The sequence below is a fragment of the Poecilia formosa genome, unplaced genomic scaffold (genome assembly GCF_000485575.1).
Source record: "Poecilia formosa unplaced genomic scaffold, Poecilia_formosa-5.1.2 Scaffold4, whole genome shotgun sequence".
In the NCBI taxonomy this organism is placed as follows: Eukaryota; Metazoa; Chordata; class Actinopteri; order Cyprinodontiformes; family Poeciliidae; genus Poecilia; species Poecilia formosa.
Genome location: NW_006799943.1, coordinates 6,162,975 through 6,189,603, shown reverse-complemented (window position 1 = coordinate 6,189,603; position 26,629 = coordinate 6,162,975). Strand labels below are relative to the sequence as shown.

Below are 26,629 nucleotides of genomic sequence, written 5' to 3'. Positions count from 1 at the left end.
GAACCTAAGAAAAAAAGGCAAAGAACTAAAGATGCTGTATTAAAGTGGTGAGAATGAATATGGACAGTGAAATAAGTCCTGCACAAAGATCAGCTAAAAGTCCACTCAGTAAGAATGAAGCCACGCCTCTTAATACAACATAGAAAGTCAGATTACAGCTACAAATACACTCATGTACCCTTTTTGGAGATATATTCAGGGGTTTGATGAAACTAACATTTAATAGTTTGCCAATAGTGACATTTAATGGAAAAAAATGAAAGGTTGCAAGAATGACATAATATCAAAATTTCAAAATGGTGAAGCATTTACTAAGTGGCTTAAATGAAACAATGTCAATGTTTTGGAGCGACTAATATAAAGGTCTAAAATCATGCCCATTTTTAGCTTGCACAGCTAAAAATGCGAGTGGGAGTAAAGTGGCCTAAAGACCTGGTTAAGCTACTTCTGTCAGGAGGAATGGACCAGAATCCCAGAAACTATAATGCAAAAATCATAGAAGGAAATCCAAAAACGTTTGACAAAAGTTATAGAGTTAAAAAAAAATCTCAATTTAAGTACTTCTGACTATATGTACTGTATATGTCATTATTTTGGCATTGTGCAAACAACAAATAATTTTGGCAATCGTAAATGACCAAAACAGGAAACATTTTAGTTTGACTTGATTTTAGAAAGTGACAAAAATATGATTCAATACATTTTTTTGTGCTTTCAATGTCAAAATCTAGCTTGAACTACATAAATGATCAAATATAACAGGATGGAAACTTCAAATCAAAACTGCAAGTAATGTTTAAATAAATCTCTGACCTGGCCCATTGTGAAGTGAACTCCAGTAGCAGCCATCAGCTGATGCCAGTGTCTGGGTCGTATCGCGGGGCTTTGGAGCTCTGCTACTGCCCTTAGGGAGGTGAGGATGTTCTTCACCCTACTGTCCAGACATGTGAAGGCCTCCCATGCTCTTACCTACAAAACACAAACAGTGATCTGTTCAAGAGCCTGCGACATATTCAAGGGACATTTAAGCAGCGTGTTTAAAGCCAACTTCTTGTGATGCTAAAACTGTCTACTTGTGAAAGTGAGCTTCTCACCTCCTTGTCCAGCCCTCGTATGTCTTTAGAGAAGCGCTTGCATTCGTGTTCCATGTCCTCCACGTTGATCTCTCTCCAGGGAGTCGTCCTCCAAGCTGCCATGCTGGACTCCACTAATGTAATCATATCCCACAGCTCTTTCAACAGGCCCACCTCACGCCTGTGGGAATATGCAAATAAAATGAACAAATCCAAGAAGCAAATGACCGTAACGAGGGGTTGTTAGTTAAAAACTCGGCTTGCGGCGGAGGCGCTCTCTTCACCTGCATTGTCGGAGCTGCTTGTACTCCGAGACCGTGACCTCAAACAGACTCGCCGACTCCATCAGGGAGGCCATTGTCTTCTCATGTTCCCGGATCATCTGGTGAAACTTATTTAACATCTGGTACGGCTTCTGGCTGTCAAACCTGAGGATGGCATCAGGACGCACATGTACCAATCAAAACCCAAACTATCACAGGCTCAGCATCAAGCAGGCAGTGTTTGGGTAATGACGGACTGTAGGACTGCCAAATTTGATCTGGCTGCAAGTCTAACCATTCTGGAGTCTACAGCGCTAACGCATACTGCACAAATTACTAGTGACTTCCATGACACTAATGGGGAAATAATCACCAGGTTATTAAGAGACCAATTACACACATAACTAATCTGACAATTAAAAGATATGACAAAGAATATTTTCGTATGAATGAATTAGCATCATGTTAAGATTCAATTAGTGCTGTCAGACAGGCGAACTTTAAGATAACATTGCTGTGGTGTCAAGTGGGGAGGAGAGCTCAGGTGACATTTTAATCTTCCCAAAATATGGAGCTTCGAAGGAAAAGTGAAACAATAAATGCCGTTACAAGTAGGTCTGTCACAATAACAAATTTTGCCAGGCTATAAACTGTCCCAGAACTTATTGCGATAAACGATAAAATTGTTGTTTTGAGACAATTTTCAAGTAATATAATGGTAATAATGGAAGAACACTTTCTCAAAGATCACCAAACTTTAAATTCTGATTAACATTTAAACACTGAAACTGGAAGACATTTTAAATATCCAAAATAAATAAACAAAACAACAGAAACAAGTTAAATGAATTGTGAAGTCTGTGTAGACAAAATAGTCTTTCCAAAGCAGCAGACTGAAGACCAGTTTTGGTAGAAAGAGAGAAAAAAAAGAAAAACAATTAATCAAGCAAATGCAAATGACTGAGTTTGTTTTAGTTTATCATGCAATTAATTGATTTATTGTTGATTATGACAGGCCTAGTTACAAGAGCTTAACAATAACACCTTTACATTTTGGGAGCCAGTAAATGTTTGTTGATGTCACAGTTTTAAAAGGCTGTAATGTTGACTAATGTTTCTAACAAGTCAACTGTGGGTAAAAATTAACACTGGTGCATCATTATTGGGATCTTCATTAAAAGACTTCAGCACTAAACACTTGTCTGCATTAAATATTCCAATAACCATGTCCTCAAACTTTTATTTTCAGCGTAAGCTGGAAGAGTGTAAACAACATGAATAATTGTCAATCCTCCCTTTCACCAATTTATACCTTCAGTTCTTACTAATGCCAGTTTGCTCACCTTTAAATAACTATTTAATACTCCTGACTCTAAATAATTGCATGTTAACTTAAGAGAAATTAACCGAAGTTCACAATTTGCTGTAACTTTTTGGTTTCTAGCATAGATCGTCGCCCACAAATTTCAAATGTATCTTATGTAGAAGTTAATTGTATTTATATTCAATGGTTTCAACTGATGGTCACTACAATCTTTCAAAGATCTTATAGTTAAGGGTGCATGTATAACAAGTGTATGTACTACAATAAAAATGCGTGCATAAAATTCTTATTTTAATGCAGACATTTGTCTGATGTTTACCTATAATCACGCATCATGAACTTAACTTAAAGTGTTTCCTGTCTATTTCTGGATATCAGAGTTATTTTACCTGAAAGGCCCATTGCTGCGAAAGTGCTCCCTGAAGGCATGCTGGTCAACATCAAATGAAGCACATTTTCTACGTAGGCTGACCACCTCTATGGCCTGCAGCGGCGCCACCTGCTGTTTAACCAAGACTGCCTGTTTTTTTAGATTGAGCCACTTTTCTGGCAACTCCTGCAGAAAAAAGACGATCAGAACAACAACACTGTAGGCAAAGAAAACTGTGGTGATATTTCATGACTTGCTGGGAGGAAGAGATCAGAGATTAGCATTCAGAAAACGCAACAGAACCATTAGAGAAAGGATTCTACCTCACCTGGGAAAAAAATCAAAGCAAAGAGTCTTTGATAGAAAACCAAACGATGGGAATGAATATCAAAATATCAGTTCTTACCACTAAGTGTTTGTACACCACTTCTGGGAGATCCTGTTCATACATTTTCAGCAGAGCAATGGTTTGTTGCAGAGGCTCAAACATGGTGTCTGTAGAGGCTTGTCTCTCTTTAACCGCCAGCAAGTGACCCATGACCTCAACCAGACCTCTGTAGTCGCCCTCCTGCACCTGCTGGCTCAGGCCAGCCTCAGTTACACAGATGAACCTCTCTAGATCAAACAGACTAAGGCAGACATGCACATTGTTTAGGTAAAAACAAAAGACTTAAAGCTACAGTTTATCACCAGGGCGTCTGCAGATTTCAACAAATCAAATTCAAGACTTTTTAAGACATTTTTATTAGCCTTGGATTAAATTTAAGACAGAAAAACAATAAATCAGCAAAACTGATAAACAATAAATCAGCAAAACTACAGCAAAAACTGTAGTTTTTTCAAAAACTGTGAAATTTCTGGGGTCTCTTTATGGCTCTTGGCAGCAGCTTTGTGCTTCTTACACTGCATATGGCTCCTTATAGCCTTAACCCCTACAGAATGAATGTAGCATCTTATGGGTTAAATAGTTCTACCAAGCCATTTACATATTTATGGCCAACTTACTTTTCAAAATGAATTTAAGACATCTTAAGGCCTTAACTTTGGATAAATTAAGAGTTTTTAAGGATTCAGGGACACCCTGGTTAGCTTAACTTTAGTTTATAGTTAGAGATGACTGAACCCCTTTTCACCAGGCCTGGCCAGGTCAAAATGTTTTTTTTCTGACCGCTGGAGAAGAAAAGCTTGTGTTGTATCATCCCTAGAGAACCAAACTATGGATACAGAGGAATTTTTCCAAGAGCAGTTTTCCAACAATCCAGGGACAAATTAGTGGCTTTTCCAGCATCATGGAGCATCGTGTCACAGGCCAAATATGTTAAAATGACTCAGAGACTGAACACAGATTTTGAAATGAATCTGTGGCCATTTCTTTCTCATGTAAAATGAAAAACAAAAAACGCATTTCATACCTGTTGGTTACATGATCGATGAGGTGCTGTTTGAACATGAAGCTCCACTTTTTGATGACATTGAGCAGAGCACTCTTCATCCGCCTGCCATCCACCCTCATCCAACCATGGAAGACATGCACCACCTCCAGGTGCTGGACCTCCTCATAAAGCTTCTCATAACTGCAGCACAGAGTCAAACAGATTGCATTTAATTTGTAGTTAAATGCCAGAACCTGCTAATGCATATTGTTAAGACAGAAGAAATAATATTACTGCAGTAGTCCTTCACACCTACCCGTCTATCTGTTCTCTAAAGCTGTCCAGAGTTGGTGTGCTCTCATGGATCCCACTATCAGAGAAAACCTCTACATCAGGGCTTGCGGGATTTTGGCCATAGTCGAGGAACTGACGCATGAACTCCTTCCTGTCGTCCACGTACAAGTAGCTGTAACGCTCCAGAGAGTTACGGAAGCTGCAGCACGCCGTCATGGCGGCCTTCACACGCTCCATCAGGAGGTGTCGCGTGTCTGCCAGGTCAGTCATGCTTTCCATGTCAGCCTGACAGAAAAAGAGGAGTAGAAACCCAAGAGATGTGTGTGTGTGTTTTTGTTAAGGCTGCATCAAACCTGCTTTACCTGGTAGTGGGGAGAGGGGCTGTGCTGGGCGAGCCGCGGCACCAACGAGGACATCTTGAACACATCGTTGATGAGGCTCTCCACTGTCTCAAACAAACTATCTGGAGCCCCCAGCTCCAGAGAGGGAGAGAAGACCATGTTCGGGGCCTGCAGATCCAGACGGGCCTCGAGCAGAGGGGCCGTGACAGTTCTTTGATCTGTGGAGAGAGGAAAACATGGAGCATAAGAACGGTTTGAGTAGTAATACTTAAAATCAGGTTTAAAATCCAACCTGCTGTTATTACAGAAGTTTAATGGTTAGATCATTTACAGATGCAGACAGTGCTGACTCCCATTTCAGATGTATAACAATAAAACTAAAAGAATTGATCTCATAATGGAACAACCTCACACCAAGAGCTTGGTTTTCTTTTATCCTCTCTTCCTTAGAGTGGTTTTTCATATGATCCATGTCTTGGAAGTGAAAATGCTGTCTAAAATTTTTGCTTTTGTGTCTGATGAGTGTCTGATAATTTATTCCTATGTTTTGAATGACACCCATTATCAGCTTACCAGTGGAGAGCATCAGATTTGAGCTATTTCAGTCAAAATTTAAAAACTCCTGGCATTCACTACTAAGGTTTCCAGGACTTTTGGAATTGGAAAAGGCCCACAGCATCTCGGATTTTCCACCAAACTAAACGGAGACCTTAAAGTGCTTTTTCATGTAAGGCATCGTTCTACTACAGAACATTTCCAGGGACTCTGAAGATTTTGGGGAATATTATTAGTAATACTCTTTTTCCACTGTGGTTACCATGGTAAAGACAAATTAACACAGCGGAAAATGTATCCCTGCTATGTACATAGTTTTCAATTAGACTGTCAACAAGATAAAGAATTTCTTCACAAAGTGACAGCAGATTTAGCTTTTGCAACAAGAAAAAGCCTCCACTCTTGGTGATTGATAATCTGGTGCCACAGTGGAAACCAGGCTCATGACAGAAAAATCTAATTAAATTTAAGATCCAAGAAAAAATTTTTTACACCCCAGAGTCAAATTTGAGATTTTTTTTTTTTTTTTTACAGCTAATGTTTGGCTGGTTTGAAGAACAAACAAAATGGAGCGAAAACCTCAAACTGCCAACTGGAGCTACACTCGATATGTTGTTTTTTGGGTTTTTTTACTTTTAAGTTTAGTTTCTAAGGTGTAAATTATATACAACTTTTTCAGTACTCTCCAATGTTGTGTAGTGTTGCAGCAGACAACTAAGTGCTGTCCTATTTGCAAAAGTGTATCCCATAAAGCAGAAGGAATGCCACCAATTGTGCTGCGCCGCCAGTGATTTTGTTAAAAACAATTTCTCATGATGGGTTTTTCCCCCCACTGAATAAATATACTAAACCTTAATATTTTTTTTCGGGATGAGATTATGTGCAATAGCTGAAGCATACAGTTTAAGGCTCTCCACACATCTTCAACAGGGCTGCCAACAAATTTGTCTGTATCCGTACTTCAGAGACTTCTTGATTTTTAAAGACGTTGAAGGCAAAGAGAGCACACGAGGGAGAGAGGGTTGGACACGGCAGCAATTTGTAAACACTCCTGCTCATCTTGAACCGCATCTAAACTGGCTGACAAGACCCATGCCAACAAGCATGTTCGCTAGTTTTCTGTGTCCATAATCCAGCCAATAAAGGCGGACACCCGACTGACATCAAAGCCCTTGAGGACATGTTGCAAAAGAGCTGTCCAAGTGAGTGCTGGCTGAGAGACGCTGCAGAATCAGAGTAATGAGCAGCTCTGAATTTTCTCCCATTAATATTAGAATTGGCTGCAGCATTCTGCTGGCATCGAGACGGGAGTAGTAACAGCCCCTACATGGCTGTGGCACTTTTAATAACAAATACAGACTTTTTAGATCTACGTTTGAAGCAAGATTTTTTATTTTTTTTTACATAAAGCTTATGAAAAAGAAAAAAAAACACAGGCTGTCATAAATTGCTATCTGACATCATGCCAGACTAAAGTCTACCTTGTTTTTGGTCAGTTAGGGTTTCGGTTTTTTGCTTTCATTTCCCTAAATGCAAATGGTCTCAGTCGTTGTGTCCTTGGGCAAGATACTTCACCCGGCGTCTTGCCTGCTGGTGGTGGCCACAGGGCCAAGTGGCATCTCTGTCCGCGTGTGTGTGAACAGGTGAATAACTGACTGAAGCGTATAGAGCTTTGGAGTCCTTGAACATGATGAAATGCTATATAGCTGTGGGCTATTTACCATTTGCTGCCTTCAAAGTCAAAAGTTTAAGAGAGTCAGTATCTACTGAGAAATGTGTCTGTAAAGTCAGTCATAAGCTTAGTACGTGTTTACAGTTTCCACAAGTCATTTGGTATTTGGTCTTGATGACCGTCGTCACTTTAGGTGAAAACATTTTTTTTTCCAAAACACCATTTCAACTAATAAGTACACTGGTGGTTTTATCATTTTGTGTTGGTGTTTTATTGCAGGAGGGACTGAGCACTTCACAAAATAGATAGAATTATGAGGAAAGGAAAAAAAATGGAAACATTAAAAGCATTATCTCAAGACATCACCCAGGAATTTAAAGCTTGGGCACAAAATAGGATTTTGGAACTGGACAATAACTCTAAACTTACAGCTAAGTCTTTCACAAAGTCACTTAAGGATGAAAAAGTCAGTGTTTTGGCATGACTGTAACCGAGTCCTCATGTCAGTCTGTGGGCAAAGTTGAAAAGCTGTGAGTGTGAGTGTGTGTGTGTGTGTACAAGATGGCCTGTATGGCAGTTCTCTAAGTGGAAACTGGAAAAATAAAAATTCAGAGAACAATGTTTAATCAGCTTCTGAAAAGAGTCAGGGATGTTTGGCCCAAGTTATTCAGCACAAAGAGCTATTCTGTCAAATACTTTGAACTTTGAAGAGAGTGAAAAAAAGCCTCACAAAAAAAAATCACATAATTATTCTAGCATTTAGCAAATATGAATAATTTAAATAATCTTAACTGATCTAAAAAAATTGTCTGATGTATTTATTGTCAGGCAGTGAGAAAAACAGGCTATGTGCCTCTAACAGTGTATAAACTTATCTGGCTTGAACTGCAGCTCTATTGTACTGTTTGCGGTTCATTACCCTACCGGTGTTGTCCAGGAAGAACTTGAGAGAGCACTCAATACAGCTGAAGAATCCATCTATAATCATGTCGTCAATGTATTCCACATAGGCCTTCCACTCCTCCGAGGACGACTCGGCTCTGAACAGTGCCTGATTGCTCTAAGACATAAAAAGCAGGACAATCTCAGTAAATCATTTAGAAATTACATTAAAATGTAGTTCAAAGGGAATTCCAAATCCCTGCTTGAAAATGTCTTTTAAAATGATGAAACGTTAGTGAAACCTAAAGAGAATTGGAGATGTCTCAATCATCAGAAAAGTACCTCTAGCAGGAAGTGGATTTTCCCCCCAGAGGACCGCACCACATTGTGAAACCGCTCCACCCTTTCAGCGCGGTCCTCAAGGCAAAGCAGAGCGTCCTTTCTGCTGTCTTTTCTGTCAAACATGGGGACAGCCCACGACTTCATGTACCTCTGCATCTCCTCCACATTCTCCTTGGTCTTTTGAAGTCGGCTCTCCAAGTCACAGACAGCGTCTCGGATGTCTTGGATGTACTGCCAAACACCTGAAAGACGTGTGTGCATTTTAGGATTTTAAGGGGTCCAAAATAAGTTTTATACATTTTATGCATCACTTGGTTATCGCGTGGGACTCGCAAAAAACATTCAGTATCCTTGAACTCTCCCACATTTTGTGACATTACAACCAAAAACTTAAATTTTTGTTGGGGTCGTATTTGACAGACCAACACAGTAGAATTTAACTGTAAGGTGTGCAAAAAAAAAAAAAAAAAACAGAGTTTTCAAAGTTGTGATATCTAATAGAAATTAGAATTTTACACAGACATGAACAGTGGGCCGTATTTGTATTCACTATCCATTTGAAATTGTGAAATTTGTAATTTGAATCTACCAACTAGACAGTAATAATTTGGGCTATTTAGCCCGTCGTAAGAGAGAAAAAGGGGTGTATTTTTTTAAAGTAATATTTTTTACCATGTTATTCATTGTTTAATAAATGTCACAATTCCAAACTAAATATTTACTTAGCAAGCTAACCGTTTAGCTCAAAATAAGATATTTACTTAGTATGCTAGTTCACAGCTATAAACTAAATACTTAGTATGGCAGCTAAATATCTAGCTCCAAATGAAACATTTAGCTCTGAACTAAATATATAAGTTACAAATTAAACGTCTCATTCCAAGTTCAACGAGAAGGTCAAAGCTAAATATTTAGGTTTATGTTGCTAATTAACTCACCGACAAGCGGAAATGGACTACCAAAACAAAAGCCTGGTCCCGCGAACCTCTCTGTTCTCAACTTTTAGGTCCGTAGTCCTACAACTTTTTTGAAATGTCCCTTTTCCCACTACACATTTGACATTAACAGCGAAGCTGCCTCACTAACAAGCAGCCAAACTCTACGGAGCTCTGCTAATTAGCTAAAATTGGAGACAGGTGTGCTGAAGCAGACAGACATCTTAAAGTTGCAGGACACCGACCTTTGTGGACTGTACTTTTAGATCACTGCAGAAGTCCCGCTGGCAAGACTGAATCCCATCAACTGTTGCTCATGTCAGCCGGAGTTTACGAAAGATTAGCAAGATCGAGCTTTTATTTTGATAGTCCACCTCGGCTTATTGGGAAGAATATTTAGCTATGACCTAAATATTTTTGTTTGGAGCTAAATATTTTTTTTGTTGTTGTTGTTTTGAGACAAATATTTACTTTACAACCTAAATTTTCCACTTGTTAATTACATATTTTTTGCTTGGAACTGTGACATTTCTAAATGCATCAAAAACGACATCCAAAGCTTGGAAAGCATCCATTGTCAGTAAATGGAAAAAGTACAAATCTACCTACACGCCAGCCAAGGAGAGCCTTGCCTTACCAGCCTGGCACTCAATGTACACTACATATTGGGTTTTCCAACATCCCCACACTTTGCCTTTGGAAATCATACAGCATACTGAGATATATGCCCCCAGCTCAGCATGCAGCAGATAAGTGTGTAGCTGCTGTGTGTTCCTGCAGAGAAACAGTGAGACAGTCCCCACAGACAGCTGAGTGCACTGGCTTGTACCATAAACACTCTTATTTCTGCCCCGTTCTGCCAGAAGTCCCAGAGCCGGAAAAACCAACAACACGTCCTGCTGCTGTGCGTCAATCATCCCTTATCAATGATTAAACAGCTCCTTTATTCTTATTTTATAAGCAAAGCCTTTCAGTTCGTGTTAGATTCTCAAGCAAGCCGCTGTGCCCTCGAACTGACAAGGATGGAGGCAAACGGGAGAGGAGAGAGGGGCAGGAGTCGTTTTCTAACAAGTCTTAATGTCCTTACGTCCTTTTTTAAATCTGTATTCTCAAATTCTAATATATCACAGTAAATGCAAAGAAAATGACAGCAAAAAGTCCGATATGATTCCTGAAAAAGTCAACTCTGGAGGTAAAAAAAAAAAAAATCCCATCTTCCTGCTTCATCACTAGGACAGGAAGACACAAGCTGGAGTTGGGATTTCCTCAACTGCTTAGCAACCGACATCAGAGCCACCAGTTAGCAGTAGCTCTTTGTACTGTCATGGTGGCCAACAACATAGCAACTCTATTGAATCAGCAACACACGACATTGAAAAAATAAATAAATAACATACTAGAAACCGTTATCCAACAGGTTATTGCCATTATTTTTCTGGAATACATGCAGCGTTTCCTGTAGAAAAGAGGTTGTCGAGCGTAAACGCATGGATACCAGAGGGTTGGTTATAACAAAAATGAAGTCTCAAGGTTTGTTTAAACAAAATAATCTCCTCTAACTGACTGTATGAATTTGTTCTGGCTTAATTGTACGTGCAATTTCAACTGATAAAAATAAAAATAAAAATACTTGCATCACTTGTACCATTGTTGCCAAATCTCCATTAGGAAGACGTACCAGAAACAAACATTAAGACTTGTCATGTTTGGCTTTCCATACTTTGCTCAAAGCCTCCCTGTAAAAGTCCATTCATGGAGGTTTGATTGGACGACAATCCCTGGGGTTAGGAGGAGCAGTCTTCTGTTTAGCTTTGGGTAACTCAGAGGCCCGTTGTTTTCCAGATGACGAGGCTCTGCTGGTGTCTACCTCTGTGACTTTCCACTTGAAAAGGAGCAGTTTGTCGTCAAGTGCAAAGTGGCTGAGAGCCTTCAAGTCCAAGTCAAAACAGCAGAAAAGCCTCAGATATGAAGGTTTGTGCTTTCAGCTTGACAGTTTGTATGTCTGAGCACTGAAGAGGCCGTCACCACTTTTCAAATCTTTTGTGTGACAACATTTAGAGTACATGGTTTGGGGGGGGGAAGAAAAAAAAAAGTAAAAAAGAAGAAACCACGACAGACGAGACAGAGATGAAAGTACCACTGTGTGAGTACACCGTGACCGGATAACCTTTAGCTGCAGAACACACCGAAGTTAGCTTCTGCTGGAGCACTTCCTGTCAAAAAAATAAAATCTTAAAATCTTAAACGGCCAGACTGATTCGACCTCGACAAGACAACTCCACACCGAACGGAGTCTTTGAAACACAAAGATTGTTTGAAGATTTGCAAAACCCTGCCTGCAGTTTGTGGAAACAGAAAAGAGCGTTGTCAAAAGTTTTTGGCATGAGAACCGCTTTAAACTTAGACGAGCACAAAAACTGCAATATGTGGACTAGTCGAATCATGACGGTTATCACTGATTCTATGAAGCAGTTTCTGATTTAAGAAACTATTTGTAAGAATAACAAAGAAAAAAAATGTGATTCTTAGTTTTCCTGAAAATTAGTTCCACGTCTTCCTGGTGAAATTAGCGTAATCTAACATTTTGACTTGTGAGCTGGCCGTACAGCTACACCCCGAGCCGTACGGGCGGCAGCAAAAGCAACAAGACGTTGTGTAAAGAAATTGCAAATTATGTTAGCTCCACCATCAATAATCGACCGACTCTTCCATGAAACAACAATTCTCTTTGAGGACGTGAGCTTTGTTTTTTGTTTTTTTTTGGTCGTTGTTTTTCCTATTAATTATTTATCTGCCCAAGTCTGTAAATTATTCAGCACGACACTCATTTTGAAGATATTTCGTTTTGCAATTGTAATGAAACTTTTAAGTGCTGCGAGCAACAGCAAGCAAAAGGAGTCTGCGTGTTTGTGCCGTATTTCTCATTTGTGTTACGGGGCGCAGGCAGAACGGGGGGGGGGAGGGAAAACAAACATGGCAACGACTGAATACCGCTGCACCGAGCGTGACGGTATGAAAAAACACGAGCCGTTTAGAAGCGTCGCTGCTGTACGTGTGACTTCATCCGCTGACCTCTGCTGTTCCAGTTCAGGCTCTCCTCTGCCTCCCACAGCCGAGCGTCGACGTCTCCGAGCTGACCCTGAATCAGAGGACGCTCCACGTCCAGCACAGACAGCATCACCTGTGTTCAAGCAAAAGGGAAGGGAAGGAAAAATAAATAAATAAAAAAATACATGTAAATCTGTCATGAAATATTAATATTAATGGGGTGTTCGCATTTCCAAACTCACAGTTTCAGCATCGTTTGCCTGTTTCTCTGGCGTTACAAGCCGACTGGACCGAAATAGCTGGAATCTGTGCGTTGCTGTACGTTCGCATTATAAACGGGCTTAATTGAGGGAATGTATGATGAATGCGGCCGAGGATAATAGGAGCCGTTTGCTGTGTCGCTGCGTTAATTACGCAAGTGATTTCTTGCATATTGTTCTATTATTCATTATTGACACTGCATTGCCCCTCTGTTTAGTTCCCATTAAGGCCGACAATGGGAAAAGTGTCTTGGGTAAAGACGGGCGTATTATACATACAAATTCATTTTTCAAACGGGTGAACAAAAACAAAAAAACTGAAAAAAAACTATGCTAACGTCTGTAAAATTCAGGAATTAAATTTACATAAGTCACCATCTATCTCGGTAGATAATTTATCACAGAGCAGCTGGTTTACATCATGATTTATGTTTCACATGAATGTACATCCATCTTTCACTGAGAACATCTTAGAAAGGTGGATCTGGTCAAGTTTTTTTTGTTTTTTTTTCGAATGTAATGAATGATGGGCCCATTCTGATCCAGGATTAGTCTGATGGTGACGTCCTTCATTTTAATGACTCTTTCCTTCTTTTCCAATTATTATAATTTATGTGAGCCTTAGTCAAATCTTAACCTGTAACACAGGCATTGGAAACCTTGCTACTGTCTGAATACATTATGCCATGCACTGGTGTGAAAGCAGGGGACCGGAAATACGATGCTTCATCCGAGCAGTCTGTCACGATTACAATGTCGACATACAGTGGACCCCAACCCATCCACAGGTTATGTTCCACGTTTCTGTGGAACGTAACTCCATAATATCCTCCGATTCACAGATCTGAGAGAATAAATAAGATATTTGAAAGAAAATGCAAATATGAGACGCCACTCACTGGCATTTGCAAAGAAGTTAATCCAGGACTTTCCTGTACCGTACCTCCAAGAGTGGATGTAAGGAAAACCGTAAATGTCTACTTCTACTGTAGTGCTAAGCTAGTTTAAAATATGGTCTATCACGATAACAGATTTTGCTGGACGATAAATTGTCCCAGCAGTTATTGCAATAAAACGATAACATTGTTGTTTTGAGACCGCTTTTGAGTAATAAAGTAGTAATGAAGGCATTCTGAAGGATCAATAAACTTTAAATTCTAATGAACATTTAAACACTGGAACTGGAAGACATTTGAAATATCCAAAATAAATAAAGAAAACAACAGAAAGAACAAATAAAGTGAATTATGATGTCTTTGTAAGCAAAAAGTATCTTTCATAAAAAGGGACCAGACTGAAGACTTTTGTCACTGAGTTTTTGGTAAAAGGAAAGAGAGTCGAGAAAAACGATAAATCAAGCAACTGAGAATTATTTCTTTTAATTTATCATGCGACTAACTGATTTATTGTTTATCGCGGCAGGCGGACTATTAAGGTATATTTGGTGCTACAAAATAAGCGTTTTCAGACGGGGCCTCTGAGTAATTGTGGACGACTGTGAGTTGATATATTTTGAAGCTCTATGAGCAACACTTGGTTTTACATGCGGCGCGACACGGAGCTACAAGACAACAGGAACTGGATGACAGAAGGTGTGTTTAATCAGTCTACCACACATTCTTTGGAAGTGTTTGACATTCTGTGGTAGACTCAGGCATAAAATAGGATTATATGTGACTTAGAAACACGGGAGATTGCTGCTAAAGCCGCAAATGCTAATTTTGCTAACAATTAGCATAAAAACCGTTACAAGTGTCAACCGTGTTCAATGTTTTCACCTTGGCTTCGCTACTGTATAAGCGCTACTTCTTTCATGTACACTCAGTGTGAAGCCGCCGCTCCTCTTTAAATATTAATGACCATAAATAGTGAATCGGCTGCTTTAACTACTCTGTCACCATGTTTTTTGATGGAGCCGGTGGCTTTTCAGACGTTTTATCAGCGTTTGACACCCGCAAGCCACAGAGTTGACAGCAGCAGCATCTTTAGATGATAACTCTGCTCTGAAGTCGACGACGTCACCCTCTTCCCTCCACCTCCAGCTCTTTATTTCTCTGTATCTCAGCTTCAGCAGCTTCTATATAAGGAGTTCTTCAAACTGTGGATTTCGGTTCACTGGAAAAGGAAAAAAGAGTGATAGATTCCTGCAAACGTTTAAAATGTGCTTTTGTTTTTTTTGTTGTTGCTTGCTTCTGTTGCCGTAGCCGTCTCCTGAGTGTGTCGGTTAGCAAGTGCAGCCTCCTCACACATTCAATATTCTGAGAATCGCTCGCTCTCATCCTTCCTGACCTTGTTGTATCGGACTGCAGCGAGCTCCAGGTTGGCCACGTACTGCCACAGCCGCTCCCTGGCCGCGTAGAGCTGAACGGCAGCCTCCGGTATGGCCTCAGTTGGTCGACGCATCAAGTACTTCACTTCTCTGAGCACGGCTGCCAGCTAGGAAGAAACAAAAAGAGTCCAAAACAGTCGAGGTTGAAGCCCAGCAACAAACGCTTTGGCCCAGTCCTGTCCTGGACAGAAGCAGTCAGGACTGAGTGGAATCTCTAGGCTGCTTCTTCACACACATCTCTTCAGCTCTGCTCACCAATTATCTGACTGAGGTCAGGTCTTTTTCCTGAAACATTACTTTCCCTTATGCCACTTTGCAGCTAATTTGGGTGGTGTGATTAAATTCCCTGTCCGTTTGCAGGGCCCACTTGTGCCCAAGCGTTTGCTTCCTAGTTGATATCTTGAAATGTAGATTCAACACATGCACAACAGGAACCTGCCAACCCTATTACTCTGCTGGAAGGGTGTTCTCAGGCCTGCTTTTTACTCCAAGAGTAATGAGGATCATAATGGACAAAAGATTAAGTCCCTGATTGGACTTGGACTCTGTCAGTTGGTTTGTATTCTCTGTTTGGAGCTGTGGCTTCTTTCCGGCTGAGTGGCTTTTCAGCACGTCAGCAAAGGACACATTTTGAAAGTAATTAATGACTCAGTCTTACTAAATGAATGAATGCTGGTTTTCGTACGTGCAGAGGAGCTCGCACTTCCAGGCTTCATACAATTATGATCAAAGCTGAACCACAATTTATCCTTTTCCCAGATTTGTCTGTCATGTTTGGGGTGTTGCCTGACAAAAAAAAAATAATAATCCACAAGCTATAGAAATCCACAACTCAGTCAGGAAAAAACACCTGTCACAGCCAGGAGGAGGGTCTTATCTGTAAGAATCCGCTCATGTACATTAATAACTCTCCCCTGTTTCCTGTAACAGGAAGTTGTGTCGCCGCCGTTAGAACATTTAGCAACGAGTACACGACGCTGATTGGCAGCGCCAAGACCCTCCTCCTGGCTCTGATTGGTTGTTTTTGACCAGGCGCGGTACATACATTTTTCTTTAATAAAATGTACATACTCCAGCTTTAAGGAAACTAATCAAATCATCTCCAGAAAAAGTCTCTAAATATTTTAGGATTTTTGGAAAGTAAAAAAAATATTTTTGTTATCCTAATTGACCTGAAGCAGCCTGTGGGGGGAAATAACGTTATGCAACTCGTTCTACAGTTAATGTAGAAACGCCTGCTTATCGTATTGCCAACAGAATTGCAACATACACTATAGTACTTCAGGAATCAGGAATAATTATTGCTTCTTTCCCTTAAATAAAAGCAGCAAAATCACACCACACATCTTTATTTTGCCTGTTTGTGTAAATCCTGTGAAACATTTTCCTATTTCTGCTCAAGGTCATGCCATAAATAAGAGCGTCATCACGGCCCGAGCTCATTCTCAACGGCGTGTGAGGTTAGCATAAGAACCTGCGGGTTGAAATTGACAGAGATCAGATGAGTGTCCAAGTCTCGGCTGATTAACGGCGAGCTGAGGCTGTGCTGCGAGCTCTCGCCCACGGCCTCCGTCCACGTCACGTACGCGCCGGCCGAGTATCTGGAATACCAAACACAGAGAGGACAAGCTGCGATCACTATCAGGCATGAGTTCCTCTAGACAGCAAAAAAAAACAAAAAAAAACAAACAATCTGCAACGTTAACATCCACAATGCTTCACATTCCCACTTAAAGAGCTCGGCTTTAATTTCCACAGCGGTAGATGAGTACGCGGGGCCCCCGTAGAAATTAGCATAAGCGACGAAACAAGCAGCTAAAAGGCGTATGATTGAGGCGTTTTGTCAACCCTCGGAGGTTGTAAATAGAACGAGGGGCGTGATCCGCCTGTCCGCGTCTAGCAGACAATAAAGGGCAGAGGGAGTGTTAGGTGTGTGTGTGGAGTGTGTGTGGAGTGTGGGTTGTAATATGGGGATAAACGCTGATTCATCTGCGAGAGGCGGCAAACAGACAAGATGTCAGGGCTCTCTACGTCTATATCAATCTGTAAATAGCCACATTTATGATGAGGACTCGGTCGGGCGCGCGCCGCGTGCGCCTTATTGAATCTCTGCTGTGAGCTTCATTTCCTGATAGTGGCACCGCAGACACAGAGGCAATCAAATGCCTCGGTCACGGCCATAAATCACGCCGCATTTCGTCTGCGGGGGTAAATGAGTGAGGATGCCAGTCCTGCTCCTAAACAGAATATGTATAATAATAATAGTGGCATTCATCGGAGGCAGCTGAGACGATTATTACCGAGGAAGAAGGGCTCTAATTTCTGACGGGGAGTAAATTGTGGACAAAGAACTCGCCGTGTTCATCATCCCATTACTCCGTTCTGGGGGACACGGAGTGAAGGAGTAATTGTAAGCTTGTGAAGCGCCAAAGAAGCAGCACCTTCGATCTGGGTAGTGTAGAAGCACAAGGACTTGTATCACACACTACATTTTGAGAATATATAAATCATTACTCCCCCCGCCCCAGAATTTTAAGTTTAGCTAAAAACATTTTGGATTTTCTTTAAAATCGCAGTTTTGAGCAGAGTAGTGAACCTATTCTTTTTATCTGGTTCAGTTTCTTTATTATTTTTTTTTTTTTTACATTGGTTGCTCTACTTCTCATTGCACTGACTGAACAAATTAAAGTTGTGTTGTTTTCACATGTTTGAACAAACTTGTGAAGCTATTGGTGTATTTATGTTTTATGATATCTCTGCACCGGTGCAGAGATATCAAATAGATTAGTAATTCAGTACCTTTATGCCTGTGTATTAAAGGAAAAACATTTTAAGCCAATTCAGTGGTGCTTTTCTGTGTCCGTACTAAACCTCAGATATCGGCTTTGGTAGTGAAGAAAGTGGATCGGTGAGTCCCCTAGTTGCAGTATTTATTTTTTTGTCAATTAGTTTTGAAAATATTTTACACCAATAGGAATATTCATAATGTAAGGGCATATCAGAGGTGAAATACATTTCCCTGTTTTCATCTGGGTAACTTCCATGTCATCAATGAAACTTAAAAAAACGTTTAATTTTTAGTATTGTGGTACGGCATCGTTGTTTGGGTCAGAGCGCACTATGGTATTTGTTCAATGAACTACATAAATATAAAGCGTCTTTTCGAACATGAGACCAAAACAAAAGCTTTAAACAACAAACAACACAACGTAATATCAATTACATTCCCTTTCAATTGTCTGTATCGTTCCTGACCTGTTCTTCTGGCAGAACATATTTCTTCTGCACAATCTGTGAATTACACAAATGTACATGAATATAAAAGCATCCAGATAAATGTAGGTAAACTCCGTTATCAAAGAAAAATGCTTAGCAAAGGGATTTTTGAAGCAGATCTGCCTTTAAATCCAGGACTACTAGCGCACACATTTGTGCATTTTTGTAAAAAAAAAACACAAAAAGATAACCTTTGGTAAACTGAGGACGGGCAGATTGCCTTAAAATGTTACAAACAAAAAGTTGAGCATGAATTCAGCTTTCTGTTATCAAATCTGTATTCATAATTTACTTTTAAATTAAGCATTAAAATACAGTCCATTTTTGGTTGCACAGGGAAGCTGCTGATAGCTAGTTATCTACGAATAGCCTTTTGGGCTAAAGCCTAAATTTAAGAGCCAAATGGTTCTTTTAGAACCAATCGTTCTTTTACTAAATAAAACCCTAAACAAGCTGACAAATCCAGGTAGTTTAGAATGTAGATGCTGAAGAAAATTTTTTTTCCCTAATGTTGGTAAAAACTGTTTAGTAAGAAATTAAAGGAAAAGAAGTACAATGTCAAAAGATTGCATCTTCTATTTCTGCAACAAACTGGGCATAAATTGTACATTAGTGATGGCATAAACTTTATACATGAATAATTTAAGAAGACAATGAAGAAAAAACATGAACTGACCTTTTTTAAAAAAAAAACTTCCTATCACATGAGGCACAATAGCAGCGACTCCATAACTAATGAGTTGATGAAGGTCAAGTCTCTAGGTGAGCATATAAAATCCTAAAAACAGTTAACTTATGATGATCATTTTAGTAATCGATTATTCTTTGTGATTAATTGATTAATTAGATTTTTAAAAATCGCAATGTTCTACACACTTTTCATTTAACCACTTAAGCCTTTTTCATACTAACTGACTAATATTAGAAATACATTAAAATATGCAAATAAACAAATAATTCAATTCCTTCTGTAAGCAAGAAAAATACATATTTTTTTTCAGCTAATGTGCAAAAATACAGCATTCATTTGAATGCTTTGACTAGACCACTTGAGGAGTTTAGGGTAAAATATGCTTACAGATAAACGTGTTTGTATCTTAAATGAGAAATGTATGTTTATTTTTGACTTAATTTCTGCTCTGAATATGTTGTTCTCTCAACATACTCCATTTTTGAGGTGACCAGTTACCGATTAATCAATTACTAAACGACTATTTTAATAATCGATTCATCACCATTCGTCCGATTAATCGTTTCAGCCCTGAGCAAACCTGAATAAATTTACAATAAACACTAATAATAATAGCACAAAAAAAACCTGAATTGAGGTCAATACCTGCTCTCCAAGAACATAAGGACTTGCTCTCTACTCTAGTAAGAACAAGAACAATGTACTTTCTAGCCAGAATCTGTCCTACTTGACAAGAAATCAAGTGCAGAATTCATCCGTAAGTCTCTGCTGCTGCTGCACAGACACTTCAAAAGACAAAAAAAAAAAAGTTCTGCTTAGAATATGCATCAACAACAAAGAGCACGAAGCCCCAAACCAGGGCTGGATGATTTGATTTTGTTCTTGCAGCCAATGGGAGAAGAAACTTCTCTGTTCCTCTGAAGTGTACATTGATCTGTACTGCTACAATACCGAGCTCTATACGGACAAAACAGATGTTCCAGTTACGGTAATCAGTCCTCGTTTACAGCTACAATATGTGTGGGTTCATTTTGGCCTCACTGACAGGTACCGCTCTGCATGAATTAATCTGCATCTACAAGGAGAGACGGTTTAAAACACTGGTCTCTGTTGGCACACGGCTAATTTAAACGAATGGCTGAATAAGAGGCTTCTGCAGGAACTGATGGCATGATGCCGGGGAGGTAATGCAATCGTTTCATTCTGCTGTCCTGGAGCAGAAACATGTCTGAAACATGGAGGACCATCATCATCATCATCGTCATCATCATCATCATCATCATCATCATCACTACTACTGAACGTCATTAGTGAAGAGCTTTTAATCTGCGCTAAGTTTTATTAAAAGTTTTGTAAACATAAAAAAAAAAACTATTATTCAAAATTGAATTATGGCAGGTCCTTCCTCCCAGCAGCTGTTTTGCTCTCAATGTTCCATTTCTGGTAGATAACCTGTCATTATTGGAAATTAAAACCTCTGTCAAACTTATATTCAGTCATCCAAGAAGTTTGTATCTGACAGGAAACAAGACGTGAATCTCTCAGAAAATAACACCCGACAGAGAGTGCGTCATTTACGCTAACACCTAAACATTTCCAAATGGTTTCCGAAAACACACAGCAGTCAAATCCTCATATTTGCTGACAGGTTTTTTGCACGTTTCACCTGCTGTTCCAAGGATTTATCTTCGGTTACGAGTTGCAATTCCACGATTGGACGGTCAAATCGATTTCTGACTTTCTTCACAGATTCTGTCGGATTCCAAAACATTAATACTACTACTAGTCAGAAAAACGAAATAAACGATTGCTTTAAAACCTAAATCTAATAGGAGTATGAATAACTTCGGGCTGAACTGCAACCTCTTAGCAAAGAACATAAAAAAATAACTCCTTGTACGAAAAAAGATGCATCAAAAAAGTGTTTCCACGAGGAATATTCCAGTCAGGGAGCTTATGAAGAAAAACATAAAGGCTCGCTAAACTTTTAAATACTTTTTAATCTCTTATCATGGCTGCCAATAAGACACTTCTGGGTGATTTTTATCAGTTCGGAGAGCAAAAACAGAACATTGGGCTTCACCCTGCGCCTGTTTGGAAATGCGAAAGATAAAGAAACCATTCCGTGTCGCGGCTAACGTTAAATTAGTTTTGATTCTAATATGATATTTAACTCACCCGGCGAAAGCAGCAAAAAAAGAAACAGAAAGGCTAAATATATTCATAGAATGTGTTGAAATATTCCCTCGGATGTTTACTAACACAAAACATGTCATACTAAATGAACACTCTTTTTTTTTTTCCATTGACCACAAGAAGGTTTATTTGTATGTGTGTGTGTGTGTGTGTGTGTGTGTGTGTGTGTGTGCGTGTGTGTGTGTGTTGTATGAGTCCATTGCTCACTTGGCATCAGCGAGCAGCGACAGTGCATATGGGATTATGGGAGTCCTGCGGAATGATCTGCAGAGCAGCACCGAAGTAATGAGAACATAAATCATGGCCAGAACTGCATGCCGACACGCTGATCCACAAGAGACCGCTTCATGAATGCTAGGCAGTAAACTAACAAAATTACAAATGCTCACTTTACAAAAAAAAAACAAAAAAAACACAGCATCATGTGGGGGAAGGAAAATGTCATTAACGGTTATTATTTAACAAACACGCTTCCTGTTTTAAGCTTCTTCTTTTTTTCTACTGTTAACTTACAGAGCACCCTTTCTGTCCTGTTGTTTTATTCAGTGACACATATATGATGACACACACTGTAAGATGAGATAATGCCCACACACACACACACACACACACACACCTGTCCAACAGTTGCGTCATCTCCTCATAATTCTGGATAACCCTGGCTCCTTCCGCAGACTCCAAGCACCTGATGAAAGTTTACAATAAAGTTCATGTCGATTTATTACAGCACTTTTTAAGAGGCTTTTAAAAGTGGTGACTTCATTCTGAGACCCTCAGAAAAGAGGGAAAACATCAAGTTTGATTTTTTTGTTGTTGTTTTATTCATCTATGTTGAGGAGCAGCTCACGAGGGGAAGAGGAGCCTCAGTTTGGAGAAGGGGACCCGGATGCGCTGCTGCAGCTCGTGAGCCCATCTCAACCCTCCAGATACCTCTGGCATGTTCTTATTGGTTGGTGCTGAGCCTGAGGAGGACAAACATTGCACAGAATTACACAGACATGGAGTTTTCATGCAATGTGTAGCTAATAAATATTAGCTAAAAATGTCCTGGTCTTCAAAATGTTGCTTAATGTTCTTACTAAGTTGTTATACCCTTCTGGGGTGTCAGTGTAAATATGTTAAATAAGTTCTAGACAGATTTAATTGGTAACCCTAAATCTGATAATTGGTTTGAACACCTAAGGCAGAAAATAACATTTGAAATAATTGGCAATACATTTTTCCATCATTGCTGATTCTGGTCCACTCTTCTCTGCAGATTTCTTATTGCAACATCTCTGTTTTGCTTTTAGTATATGTCGCCCTGTCAGGTTCTGTGATATCTAACGGTGGCAGAAAATCTTCCATGCAAAAGCAACCAAAACTCCAGATGAAGAAATCTGTGTCAAATTTGTATTTTTGTCAAGTTTCTTTACAGTCCAACTTCCATTTCACAGAACCTGCCTGACTAAACTTTCTTCCCCAGATTACGAGAGGCGCCGTTTTCCTCTTTAGACAGCATAACTGTTCTTTTGGGGAAGGAAGCGGAACAACCTGAACGTGGCGAATGAGAATCATTTCCACGCAGTCAAGCAGTCCAGTCACATAGCGTGATACGAGGGAGGCTTCGAAATGCGCTTTGACAAGGGGGTTGTGCTGCGTTCAAGACTTGCGAAGTCAGCAAGTTTCCGGTGATTGTGTTCTTCTAAATTAATAAGTTTTAATATCAAGACTATTCAAAGTTTCATAAATTTCAGGGTGTCCTTGAAGCGTTCCAGTGGACCTCACTGTTCACTGAGCACAAAATTATTTCCTTAACTATTATTCAGCTTTTTCCCCCCCTTTCTTTCTGATGGAGGCTTGTAAGGAAGTTGCATCAAAGACGCCCTTCCTATTCAAACATTAAAAGCCAGCTCACCAAAACACACAAATTGCTCTGAAGCATAAAGTAAGGCTTTGAGTCTTTTCCTAAGCCTCATCTCATAAACTGAGGTAAAGATCTAATGTTATTACAGATATCGCTTTGAATCTCACCCAGCTCCTTCATGGCTTTCATCTGTTTGTTGTAAAGCTGTTTACAGGAGTCTAGCTCTTTGTCAAACAGGGACAAAAGGAGAGGATATTTTCCCACGACATCGACGGCGATCAGCGGACGCTCTGTCAGGCCGCCAAACATTTCCAGGACCTGAAAACGTCAGAGAAATTAAAAAAGAAAAAAAAAAAAAAAGAGAGAGATTGAAATCTTTACATAGGCGTGTGCCCACGGATTTGTTCACGTACGGAAGGGAGATTGTGCTACGAGACCTTAAAGGTGTGCTCCAGTCCTGAGGCGTCATCAAAAGCCTGACAGAAGATTGCCCCTAGGCGGCGATCTGCGTCATCCACCTTCAGCTTAAAGTCCCTCACATCTCCTTCGAATTCCTGCAAGGCAAACTGCTCAGCGGGAACGGTGGCCACAGCATCACACCGCGGGGCCGATGTAACCCAAAGCCAGCATAGCATATTGCTTTTTACGTCTGACTGACTCCCAAAGTTATTCGGCTAAGACTGACTGCTCCTTACAAGCAAAATAAATTGCCTTGTCCCGATGTGAAGAGAGGAAAATCTGCAACTTACTTGGCATTTAAAATAGAGGGGGTGGGGGATAGAGAGCAAGGGGTTTGGAAGGAACACGACTTGTTTAGCAAAAAGCCGAGTGACCAGGCAGCTGTGGCGGTAGGTTATTCTGGAGAAGCCTCGCTGTTCTCAAATAAATAAGTTGACCATAGAGTTGCTACGGATACACAACCCTCATCGAAAGAGCACCACAATCCATAGCTGTGATACATACCGTGTTGGTGGCGTCTAAGCAGTCATACGGCTTTTCTGTGAAGACCCTGTAGGAGTCCAGGAACTCTTGATAGAGCAACTGGATCTGAAGGCTAAGAGCTTTTCCTCGGATGCCTCCAATCTCCAGTTTCTCGAGCTTCATCAGGTCCAAATACGTTGACAGGACATCCTGTGATGGAACAACATAGGGAAGCACGTCACAATCAAACACATCAGGATCTCATTCGTCAAATAAGTTCCAGAAACAAAGATTTTGCTGCTTTTTCATCTTTGAAAGCCTTCCCATGTTTACCTTTATATTTTCCAGTGTGCTGATAAATTGATCCAACCTTGAGAAAACCAGCATTGGGGAAAAATCCCAAGGCCTAACCATGATACCATTCTTCTGGTACTTCCTCAGGTTGGCCCTGTGGTCCTCATAGGTGCTCCTGAAGAGCCGCAGGACCTCCAGGCTCGTATGGACCCTCACAAGACTCTCGGCGGGTTCTCCTGTCAGAACCTCCTCTGGAACTAGATACACCCTGGCCTGATTGTTGGAGATCAATAACATGTTAGCTTGGCTTTGTTAGGCTTGTGATCCACAGTACATTTGCTGTAGTAACAGCTGGATGGGCTGAAGTAGTGTGATTATGTCTACTCGCTGAACTTTCAAATTTCAATTGCCACAATCGGCCTTCTGAGGACATTCATGATCCTAAAGTGTCCTGTAAAAAGTTGGACACTCATGTTTTAAACCAAAACTGGAACACAGTTAGATTGTGGTTGGTGTCATTACCAGATGAAAGTTTTTACCCCCCTCATTCTTCATGGTTGATGGAAACTCTACCTGCTATTTTCATCAGATGTGAAAAACTCTGAGTTTCTTCTAAAGCCATTGTCTCTGAAAGAGCTTACGTTTGCATCTATGCTCCCCCTGTAGGTGGTCCATTATAATCTCCTTACATTTTACAACAGAATGTGCCATAATGTCATAATCACATAATAAGAATCAGAATATACTGATTTATTGATCCCCAATGGGAAATTTCTTTTTTTGTTGACAAGCTACAAGCTACTCCCATACAAATATCCAAGCAAATACAAGTAAAACTATATATATATAATATATATATATATATATATATATATATATATATATATATATATATATAGTGTGGCTCTATCCCATGATGGGTGTTATTACTTTTGTTGGCATTTTGAGTAACCATGGCGACGTAATTAGCGGAAAATTAGCCAAATTCAAATCAAAACAAATTATAACTGCCATGTTTTGTGTCAGTTAGAATCAAAACATGGTAGTTTTCAGAGGATTAATTACCATAGCAACAGAACACTGAGGCAAGCAGAGATGTAGAGAACTACAAAGATGGTGGAACTCTCAGTTCCTACAGAGGAGGGCGGAGCTTCCAGTTAGCTACTACAAACGAAATGGCAGCAGAGCAAAGGAATTAAGTTCCTTGTGACTCATGAAACTTGATGCCCCTAAACTGACAACCACTTTGGACTGTCAAAATAACAGCAACGCATACCCAACAAAATAAAAGCCTTCACATTTTTCACAGCAGGTATTTGCTGTTTTGGGCATTATACTCAACCACTGTTACACAAGGGATTAGTGAGTACTTTTAAAATGAATATTCTGCAATATTCACCAACTGCACAATTTTTGTTAAGTAAGTAGTGTAAGATAAATAGTATTTCAAAAGAACAGTTTTTTTGAACAATAACAGTATTTGTACTTAATCTGTTGCTAAGAGATAAGCATGTTTTCTGGTAATGGCAGTGCCACGAAGTAAACATCAGATTTTCCTTGCGTAAAGTTTAAAACTGTAAATTTCAAATAAACAGTATTTCAAAAGAGCTTATGTTTTATAAACAATAATATTAGTTATTAATTTGGTGTTAAGATATGAGTGTCTTTTTTTCAGATAACGAACTGCCACGAAGTATAAATCAGATTTTTACTTTTATAATATATTTACCACCAGTCACAAAAAAACAAAAACATTTTCACTTTTCTGCAAAATTCACCAAATGCACAATTCTTGTTAAGTAGTTTAGGATGAGTAGTATTTCAAAACAGCAGAATAAATCTTATGTTTTTGAACAATAACAATATTTGTTGTTTATCTGTTGCTAAGAGATGAGAGCGTTTTCTGGTAACGAAGTGCCACGAAGCTGACTTTGACTTTCGCACAAGTAAAAATCAGAAGGCAGTGCATTAATATTAGCACAAACATTAGCAGTGCACTGACTCTCACTAGCAGTCTAGCAGTAGTCTTTTCCCTAAAATAACCTTTTTAGCTATTATTTCATTTATCAGCCATGTTTAATACACTGAATGGAGGAAGTCAATGTAAGACAACATGCTAGTGATGCCCCACATGTCACTGGCAGCATTTAGGCTAACATTAACTTTTTGGTTAAATTTAGCTTATACACCAATTTTAACATACTTAGTTGAGTAAGTTCATGTTACTCAACATGCTTGTGACTCTCCACGTGCTATTGAGTATATTCTACCTTACTACATTTTTAGCATCAGAATGCCGAGTTACACACTTTGGCAGGCCCCATTTAAATTTCTTCAGAAATGT

At 39.7% G+C, this 26,629-nt stretch overlaps 1 protein-coding gene across 1 annotated transcript in view; it reads right to left on the bottom strand.

Annotated features, from left to right (window-relative positions):
* The window catches only part of dnah9 (dynein, axonemal, heavy chain 9), a 173,313-nt gene that overhangs the window by 139,155 nt on the left and 7,529 nt on the right, over window positions 1–26,629 (bottom strand). Inside the window, exons 6-24 of the mRNA XM_016676322.1 lie at window positions 24,325–24,558; window positions 24,034–24,201; window positions 23,508–23,624; window positions 23,238–23,388; window positions 22,072–22,186; window positions 21,841–21,909; window positions 16,536–16,662; window positions 15,022–15,168; window positions 12,497–12,605; window positions 8,490–8,731; window positions 8,190–8,325; window positions 5,060–5,256; window positions 4,720–4,982; window positions 4,443–4,604; window positions 3,437–3,659; window positions 3,050–3,216; window positions 1,358–1,501; window positions 1,095–1,254; window positions 814–969 (exon numbers count right to left, since the gene is read on the bottom strand). Of these exons, the coding sequence (XP_016531808.1) occupies window positions 814–969; window positions 1,095–1,254; window positions 1,358–1,501; window positions 3,050–3,216; window positions 3,437–3,659; window positions 4,443–4,604; window positions 4,720–4,982; window positions 5,060–5,256; window positions 8,190–8,325; window positions 8,490–8,731; window positions 12,497–12,605; window positions 15,022–15,168; window positions 16,536–16,662; window positions 21,841–21,909; window positions 22,072–22,186; window positions 23,238–23,388; window positions 23,508–23,624; window positions 24,034–24,201; window positions 24,325–24,558 (3,087 nt within the window). The remainder of the gene's footprint in view (window positions 1–813; window positions 970–1,094; window positions 1,255–1,357; window positions 1,502–3,049; window positions 3,217–3,436; window positions 3,660–4,442; window positions 4,605–4,719; window positions 4,983–5,059; window positions 5,257–8,189; window positions 8,326–8,489; window positions 8,732–12,496; window positions 12,606–15,021; window positions 15,169–16,535; window positions 16,663–21,840; window positions 21,910–22,071; window positions 22,187–23,237; window positions 23,389–23,507; window positions 23,625–24,033; window positions 24,202–24,324; window positions 24,559–26,629) is intronic.